At 40.7% G+C, this 17884-nt stretch overlaps 1 protein-coding gene across 1 annotated transcript in view; it reads left to right on the top strand.

Annotated features, from left to right (window-relative positions):
• Window positions 1-4392: 4392 nt before the first annotated feature.
• LOC103370382 (voltage-dependent L-type calcium channel subunit alpha-1C-like) overlaps window positions 4393-17884 on the top strand; it is a gene marked incomplete at its 5' end in the record, with an annotated part of 71854 nt that continues 58362 nt past the window's right edge. The window contains 2 exons of the mRNA XM_008299412.1: window positions 4393-4831; window positions 12086-12191. Coding sequence (XP_008297634.1) covers window positions 4393-4831; window positions 12086-12191 — 545 coding nt within the window. The remainder of the gene's footprint in view (window positions 4832-12085; window positions 12192-17884) is intronic.

Genomic DNA, 17884 nt, shown 5'->3' with positions numbered 1-17884 from the left:
ATGACAAAGGCAGCTTGAGCCAAGTAACAAGATGAAAGATATGCTTCAAAATTGAAACCACGGGTATATCCCACATGCTGCATCTGATACCAGGTGACTTCACTGCTGGTGAATGTAAAGATCACCGCCTTGGGCATTGTTGCTCTTTTCAAAGCACGCTGCTCCTAAATATTTGCACATATTTATGTTGTTGTTTAGTCAGTGCGTTTGTTTCAAGATTATGTCTACCTTTAGGGCATTGCGGCTTTATTGCGGCTGTAATAAAAACAATAAAGTTTATTTGTGTAACACTTATGTCCAAAAAAAATTACAACAGACTTGGCATAAACAAAGAAATAACGAAAACAAATTAGGCCTACAGGTATGATCAACATCCATAAAACACATTCAATTCTAGAATAGTGCAAAACTAACAACAAAGTCACTGAGTTGTTTTTTGTTTAGCATAACTTGTTTTTCACATTTAAATGTTATTGTATTGCAGTTAATAATCCCAGTAGAAGATAGCTAGCTAACTTGTTAGCTGCTAGCTGTTTGTTGCTCTGTTAGTTGACATTGAGCAAGGATTCTCCTCTGCAGTTACTCCTAATTAGTTTTCTTTACACATTCCCTAATGTTTTATCTGACATATAGGTGGTATAACTGACTGCTAAGCTGTTGTTAAACGTTTGTGTCGACTCCTTTTTGCTGCTTCATCTCTGGAGCGCTGCCCTGTGGCTAAGCTAATTAGCTGCTAAATGGCTAAACACAATGCTAGCCCGCTTTCTATCTTATTTGTAAACCTTTTTGTGGAAAGTATACAACTTACAACTAGCAACTTACAGGCTGTACATAAGTACAATTTTGAGTTTTCTTACTTTTATAATGTGCTGCTTTTCATTGTTTCTTCATGAGGACATTTCAGAGACAAACATGCAATTGTAAAGTCTTATTATTTGATGGCTACTGGTTGCTAATGAGGCAAAAGACTAAAAATGTGGATTAATATGTTGATTTTATTTATTTATGTTACCAATATTATGAAGATCCTGACTGATTAGGCTTACTAATACCATATGAAGTCATTCAAATCAGTTCCAGTGCCAATATTTACAAAAGTTAAAGGCTGCACATGAAGGCATCACTAACAATAAAAAGCACAGGTGTAAATAGTACAGCTAATGATGCCTCGGTTGGCTTCAGCTGCTTTGTACCTCCTGTGTGTGCTCATTGTCACCTTTTTACAATGTTGTTTGTTTTGTGCGGCACACCTGTACTATTACGACAATAATAAGCCATAATGTCTGGTGTGAGCGAGGCCTAAAAGCACGTATTCTGTTTTTTATTTAAGTACATTTAGTTAAAAACAGTCCTGTTACGTAAAGCTGCATAGTTATCATGTGAAGTGGTATTTTGATATAGCTTAGCCTAGAGTGATTCTTTCAAAGTGAATGTAGCAACATTGCTTGTCATGGACTAATTTTAAATGTGGTATTGCCACATTTATGTAAGTGAAGGATCTGAATACAGGACTTATTTCATGACTGCACTGAAGATGCAGTGTGTGGGTGTGGTGGTGTAAGAGCTGTTGGATAAGTAACAGAAAGTAAAGCAGGCAATGAATTAATTTAGTCTAACTTTTAATTCAGTAGTTAGTAGAGGGCGAGTGAATGCATTATTCAAGTAACTCAGTAGATGCTGTATTGCCAGAGCAAATTTTCTCATGTTTTATAGTGAAAAAAACAAGTGATGGAGAGAGGAAGTTTAAGTTGGACTCGTAGTTTAATCGTAGCAACTGGACTTGCTTGAGTTTCTTGAAGACGTTTCACGAGGTTGGATGAGAGGTGAAATGTCTTCAAGAAACTCAAGCAGGTCCAGTTGCTACGAATAAACAACGAGCATAACCATGACCTGGATGACTGAGAAGTTTAAGTTAGATGTCACCGTTCGCACTGTTAAAACATACTGTGATGTGAGCTACATACTTGTGTCTGTATTTCTTGATTAAATCAGTCTTGACTTTTGGAATGATACATGTCAAACTCGTCACATGATGCCCCTTGGTGCCACATTTGATCACACTGGGTGATTTTTATCAACACACAAGATAGTCTGATAGATACATAACATACATAAACATAAGAAATAAACACCATAAATCTGTAGCCATGTGTTCTTTGCTGGTAACTTTAACTGCTTTTCAAGTAAAGAGAAGTTTCTAACATAAGGTAAATGTTGTGAAAGGCTATATTTTAACCCAACCTATATTTTTTTTTCCTAAACCTCAATCAAGTAGTTTTGGTATTTAAACTTAACCACGTACTTTTGGCGCCTACATTAACCAAACAGCAATGAATGGGACACGTGGGAGAAAATCTGATTATTTACACCTCATCCAACCTCTTTATGCGGTAGTTTTAAACTCTGATGCAGATGGCTTTGACAAAATGGGCAGTGTTGACACCGTTGGAAAGAGAACAGTTGGCATTGGTCATCTTGATGTGATTGTGTGAAGTCATGTGAATGCAACTGCCTCTGGGATGTATTTATGTACATGTGATACAGCACAATAACAACTCTAATGTAGTCCTGAGGCCTTCACCCAGTGTGAAACATGAAACACTGAAGTGAGAGGAATGGGATGCAGCACGTACTGTAAATTCCCTGTAATTGTACAAAGCATACAGAATAAGTCTACTTCGTCGAACCCCTACACATCAGTTTCCCACATTCTCCTCTGTTTATCTCCTTGCCTCTGTTGTAACAGCTCAGGATGGATAACTGGGGCTCTTTTAAAGTTCTGAATTCAATTTTCACTTCATTAGATTTGTGAATTCGACAGTGGGATTTACACTTGGTGAAATGCAAATTAGTTTGAATTCAGCACAAGTTAGGTAGGGTAGTTACATAACTCTGTGTGCTTTGATTGCTGCTACCAAGATTAAGGTTTTTATTTCAACTGTGGGCATTTTGTGCAAGAGAATATTGATTCATGGCACTGTTTCATCCAGCTTGTGGTTTGCTATCGAATTTGAAGATAAATACTTTACAAAAACATGAACATAAGTGAATCTATGCTGCACAATTAGAATAGAATAGAATAGAATAGAATAGAATAGAATAGAATAGAATAGAACTTTATTGATCCCCTTGGTGGAAACCTCAGGGAAATTGGTGCACCAGCAACACCAACACCAGCAACAATAGTAACAATAATAATAACAACAATGACAATAACAACAATGATGGACACAGCAACAAAATTATGTCTTTCAAGCAAAAGTAATGATTTTGAGTTTATTTTTACTGTCAAAAACGAACTCTGTTCAGCTGGTGTTGTTGAAAGGGTTTGACATCTCCACTAGGTCGCACTTCTTGCAATGCAGTGCTGTTCCTCTCCTCCCTAAGCAAAATGTGTACTTTCATGATTAGCTTTTGTGTTTATAATACTTGTTGACATAAAGCAACACAAAAATGCGTGGTTTTAAGTCATGTGACGTAATCTGGCGCTGGGTGAGAACATTTGTTGAATCCCTCTTCAGATGTCAAAGGGAAGGAGGGCTGAGAGGATATTATAACTGCCTTTAATCTAGCTAAGCATACAATATGGATAATCCGCTCTCTCTTACTTTTACTCAGTCTTATTCCTACAGTTTTAATGGGTGAAACTATGTAATCTCACAGAGATTATTGTAATTCTGCCTCTCATTCCTCTCAGACATTCTTTTTGTCTTTAATTCCGCTAAATTCTCGTCTGAGTCTTGTAATGTCCTGTCAGATCTGAACGCACTCGTATATGCATTTAACCCCACAGAGCAAATACGTCGTCTTTGACTCTGGGTGGGGGGCTGTCATTCTAACTTTGCTGGTTCTTTACTACGACACTGCAGGAATTCTTTCCTTCTCAAGTACATTTTCCAAGAAGAGATTTGTAACCTCTTGACTGCAGGGCACTGAGTCTGTCAGATGGGAGCACCAGTGCCAGATTTGGTGGCTTATGATGAAATTAAGAGAGACTTACATGAGATAAAGTGCAACAATGTTTGATGTTGTGCACAGTGAAAACTCAGACCATAGACAGATGGTCGAGAACCAAACATGGTTATCTCTGTTGTGCCTGTCCGACACGTATTTGGGATTGGTCTATTCTGCAAGACGAGACTTCAGTAGCCAACAAAAATACTTAAAATCAGTTACTGATAGCAGTTCAGAGCCCCTTGTAGTCTCTAGACCAAACAAAGAAACTGAAAGCATCGCCTTCAAGGAACCATGTGTGATGAATTAAACCAACAAGTGAATGAGTTGCTCACTGAGTGGGGGGATCTCTGTGCTTACTGATAAATTAATCTGTGTGGTTTGCTAACTTCCTGTCTCTCCTCTCTCCCTGTCCCTTCCTATTTCTGTCCACTCCAGGCTCCGACTACTCTCCCCCACCGCCTCCCCCTCTTCCTCGCGCTCCCATCCCTGCCCTGACCAACGAGCACAGCGGCAGCGGTAGCCATGGTGACCATGGCGGAGGAGGGGGCGGGGTCAACCACGGCGTGGGCGTGGTTGGCCTGGCTCCGGAGCACATCCCCACGCCGGGGGCAGCCCTGAGCTGGCAGGCGGCCATCGACGCCGCGCGGCAGGCGAAGATGATGGGCAACGCCGCATCGGGCGGAGGCGCGGGGCTCGGTTCGGGAGGGGGCGGGCCCATCTCTACGGCCAGCTCTACGCAAAGGAAGAGACAACACTACAGCTCCAAACCCAAGAAACAGACCACGACGACAGCCACAAGGCCGCCACGGGCCCTGCTCTGTCTCACACTCAAGAACCCCATCCGCAGGGCCTGCATCAGCATCGTGGAGTGGAAGTATCCTTTACCTGACCGTGACTGGAGGATTGTCTTAACACTGTGCACTGCTTTCTCTAATGGTTATAAAATGCCCTTAAAAAAAAAAAAAAACTGTTAAAGTCAAACAGCTCACACTCTGAATTGATTCTGTTTAGTAGCTTGAAGGAAACCAGTTCAAAAGAGTCTGAGTTCTCCATGTCAAATTTTTTGCTTGAGTTTGTGCTCATTTGGAACTAACAAGGCATAGTGTTCAAATTGGATGTATCAGGAAGTCAATTTTATTACTGGAAAACAACAAGTTCTTTCACATCTCACTGGGTCACTATCAGATTTATTTGCCAAATATTTCCCTCCCAAATTAGCCTGTTTATCTAGGAAATATCAAAAAGTGACCCCTTACTAATTACAGGAGGCCATGACGATCTTCAGTTTGTTTTCCTTCACCAACAGATCACAACTGAAGGCTAAACAGTAAAACTCCTTAAATTAGTGAGGCTGGAACCGGATTATGTAACTGTTCTGCTTGAAAAGCTATGAATCGAATAATATTTAAAGTAGAGTAAGATAAACTTTTTCCAATCTAATGATCAACTGGTAGAGTCAGTTTTAACAATCTTTTAAATCAAGAAAGAGTAGAGGAGGAAATACACAAAGGCCGACTGCAGGGGTTACCGTTAAATACAAGTCTGGTATAAAGTTAGAAAGCGTATACAGTCGTGTAATATTGAAATTGGATAATTTTAAGATCCATTTTGAGGAAAATTTTAGTATTTTTCCATTAAGAGAGCATCCTAAACCTACACCCAGAGTATTCTTGTCTGAGTAGATCTTACAGATAAAGTGTAATGTTGCCTTTGGCACGTTTCATCCCTCAGTTTTTAGACCTTGGGATGAATGGGTTAATAAAAACAAAGAAGTATGAGCTGGGGTAAAAACTGATCAGTGGATTTATAATCGATGGGGGGATGCAGGTAGAAGAAGGGATTAGATAGAGGATTTGCAGCTTTGTTGTTAACACCAACATGTGTGTAGATCTGTTTGGGAACCAATCAATCAATAATAAATAAATTTGCACAAAAGCCTCTTAAAATCATAATACAATGCCAGTTGTATGTTTTGCTATACACTTTTGAGCACTGTTTTTAGCCTATATTTGATCACATTGAGCCATTAAAAGTATGCCAAATCATCTCAGAGCTACTGGGCAAATGAAGAAAAGTTGAAAAATTCTAAAGCTTTTTTTCCCCCCTCTGATTTCTAAGTTGATTTTTATAATGGACTGTTAGAGTTTTTTTCTGTTGAACGTCCATGTTACATACCGTATCCTGTAATTTCCCAAAGTTTAAAAACCCATCCAGAACGACAAGTTAAACTGCCGTGGACCACAAGGAATATTTTATCCCCCCACCTCCCCCCGGTAATGTTAATCCCCTCCGTATGGGGCTTTAATCAATCTCTCTTCTGTCCTCTAGCTCTCAATAAGTGTGATTTTCCCCTCTCCACTCAGTCGTCTTAATCCCTTCTCCCCTTCCTCTGTCTGCCCTTCTCCGTCTTTCTTTTTCTGCTCTCCTCTTTCATTTACATTCTCCCGTTTTCTCACAGGAGGATAAAGCAAATTGTGTCATTTTCGTCTCTCCTTCACACCTCTTCCCAGCATATCTTTCTCCCCTGGCTTCTTCTAACTGCATTCATCCTCTCTCCCCCAGGTCCATCCACGCCTCTGTTCCTTCCTCGCTCCCTCTGTTCTCCACCCAGGAGTCGCTCACAACATTTATTATCCGTCTCTCCTTCTGTCCGTCCAAATCTCTCACCCGTCCGCTGTTCTTTTCCAACCCCTCGTCTGCTCTTTTGTTTTATTTTTACACTCCCGAACATAATGAGTTGCTTCTCCCTCAGGGTGAGGTAGAAAAAGAGAAAGACAAGAATGGTCAGTGTCACAGTCAAAGTGATCAATAATAAGTTCACGTGAGCGTCGACTCAGCGAGAGCACAGTCGTCCTGAGAGGGACGGAGGGAGAGAAAGAGGTGGGGTTGGGGAAATGAGAAGGGCTGGGATGTGGGCAGGACATGGACGTCGACAGGAGAGATAATGGAGTGCGGTGGTTGAGGAAGGAGGGATTGACGGGAGGATGGGAAAGGTAAACAAGAAGAATTAGCAACAGGGGCAGGGCGAATCATCAGCGAGTGGAGGGAAGGAGGTGTGGGTGGAGAGAGTAGAGGGATCATCAGGGAGGAAAGAAGGCAGAGTGAATTGCCGAGAAAAGAGACGATGAGTTAGAAGTGTTTGCGCGTGTTTGAAGAGGATTGCATTAGAGAATTATCAAATTACAATCAATCAGCGTCTGTAACCTTGTAAGCTCTAATGGACAAAAGTGCCACTGAAAAACTCTGTTTGTTATAATCGTTCGCCGCACATATCCGCCGGCATTCATACTCTGAGCCGCAGGAGTAATCCTCAACTACACATGTCACAATAAAACCAAATATCAAAACATATTAAGACTTTTTTTTTTTTCAGAAAATAAGTTCTAATTGCACTTTTTAAGGAATTACATTACATGTCACATTTTAACAGTTAATAGGATAGATTGAAAAGATTTTTTTTTTTTTTTTGCGATTGGATTTCTGCTTATTGTTCATTCTGGCATTTTAGTCTCACAGCAGGAGCAGCAATTATGTCTGACAAGAAAGTTATATTAAATACCCAGTGATAAATGATGGTATAATTCTTTGTGAAATTCTATTCTTTTAAACCTGTATATTTATCAAACAATTATAGCATTACTACTTGCGATAGTTTATTGTGAAAATCCAGGCTCTTGAAAACCACCATGGCTTGCATTTATCTTGTATATCGCTCGCACAATAGACAAGTTATTCTAAAAATAACAGAAACACATCCCATGGGATCAACTGTGTATTTTAAGTACGAGTCTAATCTCTCAGTGCTGTGAAACAGTGAACATGGACAATCTTCCTGCTGGTCATCCTGTGTATTTACAATTCAGTCGTCGACATGTCAGCAGCCCCCCCTTTAAACTGTGCCGAGGCTGAAAAATAAAACTAAAATTAATATGAAAAAAAAGGATGCATAAACCCTCAGGGTCACTGGAGCAATCTCAGCCAATGACGGATGAGTGTTCAGATCATTACCCACAATTCCTGGAATCATTCATTTAAACAGCTCTAAAGGCTGGGAAGGAGGAGAGAGTGATGGAGATAGGAATAAGATGAGTGAAAGAAGGAAAGGGGGGGGCATTATAGTAGGTTCTTCTGGAAAATGGTGCAAGAGAAACAGAAAAGAGAAGCATCTGCAGCATAGGGAAACAGAAAAAGCACAGTAATCTTTCTAACACAATGGAATGTTCTTCTTAACTGCATGGTGGACATGTGTTAGAACATTAGTCTGAACCTGACGACACTCTGTATGTATGTACCCTTGTAAGCGTGTAGATATGGATGTTTTGTTTGTATTTTCTAGGCTTTATATATGTGTGTGTACGCCCGTGTGTGTGCGCGTCCTCTGTTCTGTGAGTACCTCTGTCTCCAGAGATAGCAGATCCGAAATCTTCCTCTTTTCCTCCTCTGTTACCATGACAACAGCTACTGCTCTCAACAGGTCGATGGGGCCTGTCTGAGCTCACACAAACACACACACACACAGTCAGATTAGAGAACACACATCAACGCACCCGGAACAACGACACACGCACGCTTACATGCATATGATAAAGGACGGAAACCCACCAGCACACTCTCACATGCTGCGTAATTATAGCATTTAGATATTACCTGCACGCCGCAAGGTCAGTGTGAGAGACAAGGAGAGAGCCGGGGCACGTTTACGCCTAACTACCATGTTCTCTATATGAAATCACGCTAAGTGGCGGTTTTTCGAAAGGTGTCACCAAGTGCATTTATAAGTATACACACACGTCTTCCTGTCTAGCAGCTCATACTGTATACAATGCATCAGGTCACATGAGTGATTGCGCTATTTGTGCGTTTTTTCAGCTCAATCAGGACAACAGATAAATATTCTCGTGTTGAGCCCACTCTCCCAGATAATATCCCAGGATTCTTATTGGGGTTTGTCAAGATAAGAGATAATCTGTGTTATTGTGAGCTGCATGTGGTGTGTGTATATGAGCCAACTGCTGCTGTTAAAATGCAGAATATATATGTTAAAGTCCATAATTCCTCAGACTGTAGCAGCTTAGTGAATATTTAACTCTATAACCTTCTGAGCCACCTTGATGCTGATTTTAATTTAATTTGTTTATTGTTGATTTTTACACTGTCACAGTTGACCCCTCCAATTAGCTCAGAGCAAAATCCTAATTTTCTTTCCTTCTATGCTGTTAAACACCATTATTGCTGATCGATGTACATTATCAGTAGATGTGGTCGGATTCTTTGCTCTAAACTCCAGAATTTCTTCCAAGTTGTGTCTCGCTCTCAACAGCACAGCAGACAGTAGATTTATTATCATGTTGATGGAAGCAAACCTCAAGGGTTTTTTTTCAAATTACGGGTCAGGAACCCAGAATGAGTCACAGGCCTGTTTTTCAGTGCGTCCCCACATGTCTGAAGTGAGTTTAATGAGTCCTTGGTACAAGGGTGAGTGATTAACTTTGATGCAGTTTGGTCCCGGGCTGAATGAGCCGAACGGTCTTGTGGCAGCTTGTGACTGTGGATGGTGATCAAGGGTCAATTTTTAATCCAAACATAAACAAAATATTAGTGCCGCTATCTAAAAAAAAGATTTTTTTTTCTCCCTCTTGCTCATTCTCTGCCTATAAAGGTTTACCTAAAATTGTTAAGCTTTGTGTAGTGGGGCCACACACAACACGTTTGCTAGTATGATTCTAGATGGGTTCACTTTTTCTTTACGAAACTTAATTATTTCTTTGTCATTACTTTACCGCTCTTTTGTCACTCAAAGCTGTCAGGAGCCATATTGAGTAATCTCTGCATTTATCAGAAACTCATTTCGCGATTACAAGACCGTAAATCAAAGAGCGTTCAAGGCCTTGTGGTGAGGTTTGGGAGTTGAAAACAAAACATGTTGTTCATTTATTTTTCACATCTGTTTTTCAGATCCACCAGACTTCCAGTGTATTTATAAATGTCACGATGATGAACATCTATAGCTGGGAGTTGGACTCTGCTGAGAAGTTTATGATCTGTAACCGTTGAATGAATGTAAATACATTTCATTTGTAGAGGACAGTTAATTATAGCCAACTAAAAGGATTCAGGCTTTTGGGGAATCTTGGCGATATACACTTCCACGCATTAGTGGCTGTGTATTTTACTGCAGTGGGAAAACACTACCTCCAGACAATCGGACACTGGTGTACACATATAGCAATCTATTACCTCTGATGGTTTTATCAAAGTTGCATTATCAATGTATGGTAATGCAGTTTAAGAAACAGATTGAAAACCTGGACAGTGTGTAGACCACCATGTGCCTCATCCACAATACATGACCACCTGTTTTTTTTCTTGTTAGTGACACTCTTTTGAAGTTTCACCCACTTGTTCTAGCAGCGCCTTCAGAAATGCCACTTCCAAGTCCAGCAAAGTCAGATTCAATGAAGCAAATAATTAAACCCTGTTCTCAAGAAGAAGAAAAAAAAAACCTGCATTCATGGTGCGATGCAATGTGTTGAACATTAATGTCAGCTTCAATGTACATGACTTAGATTACGGTTCTTGTGGGTCTGGGGTTCTGACAGCGCAGCTCATCAGGCTGCTCGTGTAAAGGTATAGGCTAATCTGATAAGAGAGAGAGGACGACAAGAGGAGGAACAAGTAAGGAAGGAAGGAGAGCAGAGAGAGGTGGAGGGAGGTGACAGCAGTGGCAGTTTGCAATTGTGTTGATGAAAACCAGACCTCCTCTATCTCTCCTTCACATTCTCTCCCTTTCTCTCCATCCTCTCTCTCTCTCTCGGAGGCCCAAAATAATGAGGTCACTCCCCTCTCAAGGACCGTTCCAAATAAAAACCTTCTGTGTCCCTCTCTCCTCTCTCTCTCCCTCTCTCTCATACCATCTCCCTCCGTCCACATCCCGTCTTCCACGCGACAGGCCTGCTCCTCGCCGCGCCCATATTAGGACATGCGCTGTCTCTCCGGCCTTCCCCCCCGGCTCGTACAAAAAGGTTCCTACGTTAGCCGACGTGTCTTATTGTTAACCAAAAGGCAAACTCCACAGCTTTGATCTCCCTCCTTGTGTAAACTGCCTGTGCACTCTGCTATGTGTATATATACCTCTGCTTATGTAAGGATGTATTAGCTTGTTTAAAAATACCTCTTTGTTGAAATACCGCGCCTGATATGAATACGTTTTCTATTCGGGAAGGTCATAAGCCTTTTTTTTTTTTTTTTTTGCTTTTATGGATCGTTTAGGACCTACATGAACCTGACGTGTATTGACTTATATTTTAAAAGAGCCAACACCAGTTTCAGTAAAGTTTCAGACACAATTAAACTCAGTGTTATTTTGACCCTTCCTCTGTGAAATGTCATTTAAGGTAAATGGTCTGCTGTCGTGACTCGGTCTGCCTGCTACGAGCCAGCGATGATCAGGCAGCGTCGTCACAACAGAACCGAAAGAACGATCCTTATCTAAGTACTTCGGGTCCTCAAAAAAGTTATATGAGCAAGAAAAAAACCTTGAAACAGTCTTCAGAGTCTGATGTGAATAATGTTTATTCGATACAGAGGCTGTAAGAACAAACTGGAGACTTGGCTAGCTAGTGATGCATTACATGTCCTTATACGTTTGTGAACTTCGCCCAACTCCCCTCCTACCCTGGAAAAAACCCAACCTGTTGGTTTTTTTGGACACCCATCACATTATTTCTTTATGCTTAACTTTTACACATCACATATTACAATTTCATTTAGCTTTTATCCAAAGTGACGTACATCTGATAGTAGATCACATTCATACACCGATGCAATGCAAGCTGCTGCCTGCCATTGGGAGCAACTTCAGGTTCAGTGTCTTGCCCAGTGACACTTGGGTGGGGGATCAAATCACCGACTTTGCAATTAGAGGACAACCTGCTCTACCAGCTGAGCCACAGGCGCCATTCTCATTGCACGCTTACTTGGACTTCCTAATCATATCTCTAGGTTTGTCTTTTATTTAACTCTAAAATATCAGTTGTGTCTTTTGTTCAATGCTAGAAATCCCTCAACACTGTGCTGCATAAATGTCTCTATACTTGTGTACTCGACTCTTCCTTAACCGTCCGCTCAGACCATTTGAGATCATCATCCTGATGACCATTTTCGCCAACTGCGTGGCCTTAGCTGTCTACATCCCCTTCCCTGAGGATGACTCGAATGCCACCAACTCCAACCTGGTGAGTAGCGCACAAGATTTCAACTGCTTTACAGCTGAATAGACTCACTTTGGTGTATTTGTTATTGGCAAGCTCGAGTTTTCTTGGTTGTCGTTGCTGTGCGGTGACACCTGACTCTCCTTTGTAGACGCCAGTATTATCTTGACTCGTGTGTTATGAGGGAGAAGCATTTCGTCAGCAGAATTTTTTCTGTTTGCGTTTGTTGCATGTCATTTACTCATTTCCAGCTGATTCCACTCAGTGTGATTTACTGGCAGCGTGTCTCTATAAAGCTTTGACAGTTTCATGAAGGTAAAATATAAGAACGGCGGAATGAAAAAAAGCGCAAGGGAAGTAAATAGACATGGGAGCAGAAGCGAGCGAGGAAAAAATAAAGAAGTGGGGCTGAAAAAAAGCATGTTCCTCTCTTTGAATGATACCATTTTTGAGCATTATTTACTTGATTGCTCATACAGCAGTGTTGTTGATTATAATGTTCGACTTTGAAGCCTGAAGAAAATGGAGAATTTCAGTTAATTTGAATGCGGGCTCTTGAGTAGTACCAAATAAAGCCTTGTGAGATGATTTGATCAAAGGAAATCTGTCTCTTTTGTGGGCAAAATAAAAATTTTGGCAAAGGAGAAAATAATAGTTTAGACTGAGTAACTGTGGGCTGTTTTTTGGTAGAGTGGCATGACTTGTTTTTATCTGGTGATTTTGTAGTTCCCCCAGATGTGTAGCGTACCATGTGTGTTCCAGATTACCCATGTTATCCCAGCATGATGCGATGTTTTCAAAGAACTTCTTTTTTTTTCAGTTTTCATGTTCCCCCTATAAATGTTTTACGAAGCTGAGGTCACATGACTGTTGTGTAGGATTCATGGCAGTCAACACTTCTTGGTCGTCTCGTTTCAAACCTTTGTAATGTTTGGGGTCATTAATTTGCTGCAATATAAAAATCTCTCCAAAGTAAAGGGTGAAGCATGACTGAATGCTTGTTGCAGGTGTCCAAGTGTGGTCTATATAATGATTGTTCCCATCAGCATGCTCCACTGTGGGTTTGCTACTCTCTCTCCTGTTCACCTCCTCACATACACACCTCTGTTACCGCCATCAATCTCTAACTTGGATTCATCAGTAAATGGGACTTTCTCCAGTCTGTGACCGCTCAGAGACTGTGAGTCATCCTCTGAGGCCACTACTAGACATCCTGCTTTTGACAGTACTTTTCCTGATTAGACTCTCGCCTTCTTTATTTAGCAAATTCTCCTATCTGGGATGAAGTTACTTTTCCATTTTTCAGCCACAGAAAGCTTAATGTATTGATCTTCTGATTACGTGGTCAATTTTGGTCTCCCTGATCGTGCTTCGGATGCAACCGATCCAGTTTCCGCACAGCATTAAGAGTTCCATGCGCTGCCCTCTTGGAAACTTCAGTCTGTGATTCGATGCTGAGAAAGACCCTCTTTGCTCAGAATAACAATCCCGCTTCTTGACTCTTTCGCTTAGTTCTGATGCCGTGTTTTCCACCATCGCAGTGCTACTTAGTAAGCAATGTTCTGCTGGAAACTTGAGGCACAGACATATTTATGAGAGTGAACAAAGGCTGCACTTACTTGAACAAGCAGCTGATGCGCAGATCAAATCCGCCCGAGTGTCATCTGAATGCGTGCTTTAACTGGAGGGATGCAATCAGGGAAATCTGACCTTTTGTACGAAGGAGTCGAGACGGACAAAGCCACAAATTTTTTAAAAATTGACATAGATATAGTGCAAAACATTTCTTTATTCTACTTTTTTTTGTTTTTTAAATAAAAAAAACAAAACATCTCTCTCAGACTTTTGTACTTTGCTGTATACATGAATCACATGTGTTATATACTTTATGTGTGTGTGTAAGCGTGTGTGTGTGTGTGTCAGCATGCAGATGTATGACGGTGTATTAGTGGTATTAGTGAGAGGAGGACGTTAATCCCTCTCAGGCCTGGGAACATCTGGCAATGTGTCTCCGACTCTTTCTTTCTTTCTTTCTTTCTTTCTAAGGATACCATGTTTACTAAATCTTGAGAGCTCATTCCAGACACATTTACATGTCAACACGCCCATCTTGCAGATTTAGAGAATTTATTGGTATTAGAGTTTAACTGTCACATATTCTGAGTAGGAAAACGTTCCAAAGATCCAGCTGTCACATTACAAGCTGGGACATCGTCTTTTCTTGACCTTGTCTATTCACAAAGTTGCGTCGGGGCTTACGACACACCTGCGAGTAGAGAAATAACATTTGTTTTCGTTTGTTTTGCTGTGTATCTACCCTCTGATTTCTCACGTAATGATACAGTGTCAGAGCAGGTATATGAGTCAGTAGAAGAGTAAATACGACTGAAGGAGGACAGCTGTTTTCATCTTCTCAATCTGTGTCCATCACCCACTCTCTCTGCCTGTCTTTATCGCTCTCTGAATCCTGCAGGAGGCATACCTGCATTTCTTACACTACTTGACTTAGAACATTGTCTTTACTCTGCATTGCTGTTATCTTTCTGTTTAACACGTCTACTCTTATGTATTCCTTCAAGCTTTCTTTTAGTTTCAATTCTTTGAAAAGATTCCACTTAAAATCTCCGGCTTTTGATCACATCACAATGTGGGCATTAACCGTGAGAATCAAATACATCAATAAATGAGTAAGTAAATTAAATCCTACTTGAACTGCACCTTCGGATGCACCTTGAAAGCTTTAACTTCCACAATAAGACAGCAGATTAGGAGCAGGAAGCGCTGATTGTTTAAAGCTAATATAATTAATATTTTATGCAAATAATCATTTTCTCATTCAGCATAGGAAGGGATACATTTAGGGATGTATTTATGTTTTCCTGTTTGGAAATCCCCCACTCACACACACACACACACACACACACACACTTACGCATATTTAGATATGGTTACATCAAATATTAGGCCCCCTATTTTCATGTGTAATATTTTGGCAGGGCGACCCCTCCCACCCTCCAAGTTAACGAACAGATACTACACACACACATGCACACAAACACACACAACCTTCTCCCCACCACCACAGCTGTGGTCAATTAGTTTTATAACCTTCTGACAGACAGGAAGCCGAGTGCAGATGGACCAGAGTCTTAAATATATGGTTGAGCCATGTATCTGTCTTTGTTTGTGTGTCTGTGTGTGTGGTACTGACAAGTAGAAAAGTCAAGAAAACTGTTGCACTGTTTCAATAGTCGTCAAATGTGTTATCCCACAAAACTTAGAATAGACTCCCGAATAAATAATTACAAAGTTCAAAAACAGACATGTAGGCATGTGTTGCAATATTAATTATTACCAGAGCATGATGGTGTCCATAAACACTACATTTTTGAGATTTTAGCTCAATTTTGTGAGCAATATGCTTTATACCTGGACTGGAACAGTTCTTAGATGGGGTAGGTTCCACTGCAACATTTAATTTTATCATGAAATACTTTTGCAGCCTCATGTTGTTTCCATCTCATTGAAAGTTATTGATGTCTACATATGCATATTTGTGATTTATATTTCTTTATATATGCGTACAGTGTGTGCATCGTTAACTTGTTATGTACCAAACATGAGGAGGAATGAAGACATCAACATTTACAGACAATGTCTTCTGCTGACATTGCCAGAAGTGCATCTTAAGCATGTTTACATTATATTTGCAATATGCATTTACTTTGACAATTGACCTTATTGAGTTCTTTCTTTGTGTCTGCAAGACAGTAATTAAACCCAAGAATGCCAGAATCCATATTACTTCCCATTTGCTAATTTCCCAGAGTGTCTATTGTGACTCTCATAATGTTCACATCTTGGTCATTTGGATGATGGGTTTAGTCCTGAGCTGTTTACTGTTTAGCTTAAGGACACTCGAGCATACCGAATGACTCTTCAGTCACATTTGGGAAGAATGGACCTGTGACCTTACTGTCTTACTGGTGGGAAACTCAGGCTGATCATTTCATTTACACTATGCTAATTTATTCCTTACAGTGTCACCTTTGCATTCCAGTGCCTCCTGTACCTGTAACACAATCTTCTAATTAAATGACGTATAAGTTTTAGCCACAGGAGACTATTCTCTTGTGTTAGTTCACATTTTTGTGTTTTTCTCCCTCTTTGTTATACTTTTGCTATTTATTTTGTTCTTGTCATTTGGGGTGACACATTGGCCTCTTGCGGTTTAGTTTGCTCACCCACACGGCTCCCATTTTAGCAGTTTGCTTAATTGGCAAGCAAATTACTAGCTTGTACAAAGTTTTACTTTGAATAAAGTATAAGTTCAAAACTGCAGCATCATGACCGTGGTTTAGTATCCCCGTGGTGCTCTTTATATTTACCCCGAACTCTACGTGTGATGGAGCCGTAGTTTTAGAATCAATATGGCACCCCCTCGCTAGATTTGTCTTTCTTATGTAATACCAGTGATCTGCTGTATTGCTTCCAGTACAAGATTTCTATTTCTGTCCGCATCCCATAATGTGCTGCTCTGTCTCCTTGACGACATGCCCAATAATAGCAGCGGGAGAGGTTGTCATGGATATGGTAACCGTAGTGATGCTCCTCATCTGTCCTTGGTTACAGAGGAAAAAAGGATGGGAACCAAAGTGTGAGAAAGTCTCTTCTCTCAGGAAGGAAATGCATGCTGCACTTTGGCTGGTTCAGTTCAGCAACAACATTGTTTGCTGTACAATATTTTCTAACTATAATGAGAAGTTCCACTCCTCGTCTTTCTCCTGCTCCCTGTTTTTTCTCTTCAATCACTTTCTCCCTCCTGCTCTCCCTTCATTAGTCCATCTAGCCTGATCAATATGGATACTTTCAGATTGACAGGATAATATCGCCATAACCAAGCAATTAGCTAATCAATATATCTGATTAGGCACTGACTGATGGGGGAGAGTGGCATGAACACATACACTTTAACACACAAATGATGAGCCTTAGTAGTGGTTTAGAATCTGGAATAATGTAACAGTGATATGTGCATCCTAGCAGTTCCAGCTAGTTTGTGTGCTGTACATTCGTGTTGTATCGGCTCGGCTTGCTCATTACTCATGAATGTGTGTTTACCCGAATTCACGGTTGTTCACTATCACTCATTTGTGTGTGATGAGGTGGATGTGCATCAGTAGCAGGTGACAGGGTGTTCAGTGTCAGATGAATTAGCCGCTGGCTCTGCAGAATGCGTGTTCAACGAGCTCCTTTATACAAATGAATGACCTCGTAGCGGCTAATGGACCCCATCGCAACACACACTCACATCTACCCACTCTCTGTGTCTTATCCTCGTGTTTCTCTTTTTCATAAACGCGGCAATATTAGCCTTTCTTTCAAAGGCTTAAAATAACCACTATGTGTTTTCTTGAGGGGCAACCTCTTGTGGCCGTGTAAAGTTGACTTTATACTACAGCAAAATTTATTAAGGAGGAGGTAAAGGTGGATAATTGGAGGTACAAAGCATTTGACTTTGACATTGGTGACTGCGACACCTACAACACTGTACACTTGTTCTTTTTAAACCTCTGAACCCGAAGCAGTTTCTGGACATTTCTTGCTCCTGCCACATGTTAAGTCACCCTGAGCCCATTTTTCACTGCAACATGAAATCCAGTACCTCTGTTTAAACAGCGGCGTCATGACTAGAGGTAGAGTGAACTTTAAAATGT

Source organism: Stegastes partitus, unplaced genomic scaffold (assembly GCF_000690725.1).
Source record: "Stegastes partitus isolate 25-593 unplaced genomic scaffold, Stegastes_partitus-1.0.2 Scaffold1414, whole genome shotgun sequence".
NCBI classification, from domain to species: Eukaryota; Metazoa; Chordata; class Actinopteri; family Pomacentridae; genus Stegastes; species Stegastes partitus.
This window is presented reverse-complemented; position numbering and strand designations above follow the sequence as displayed.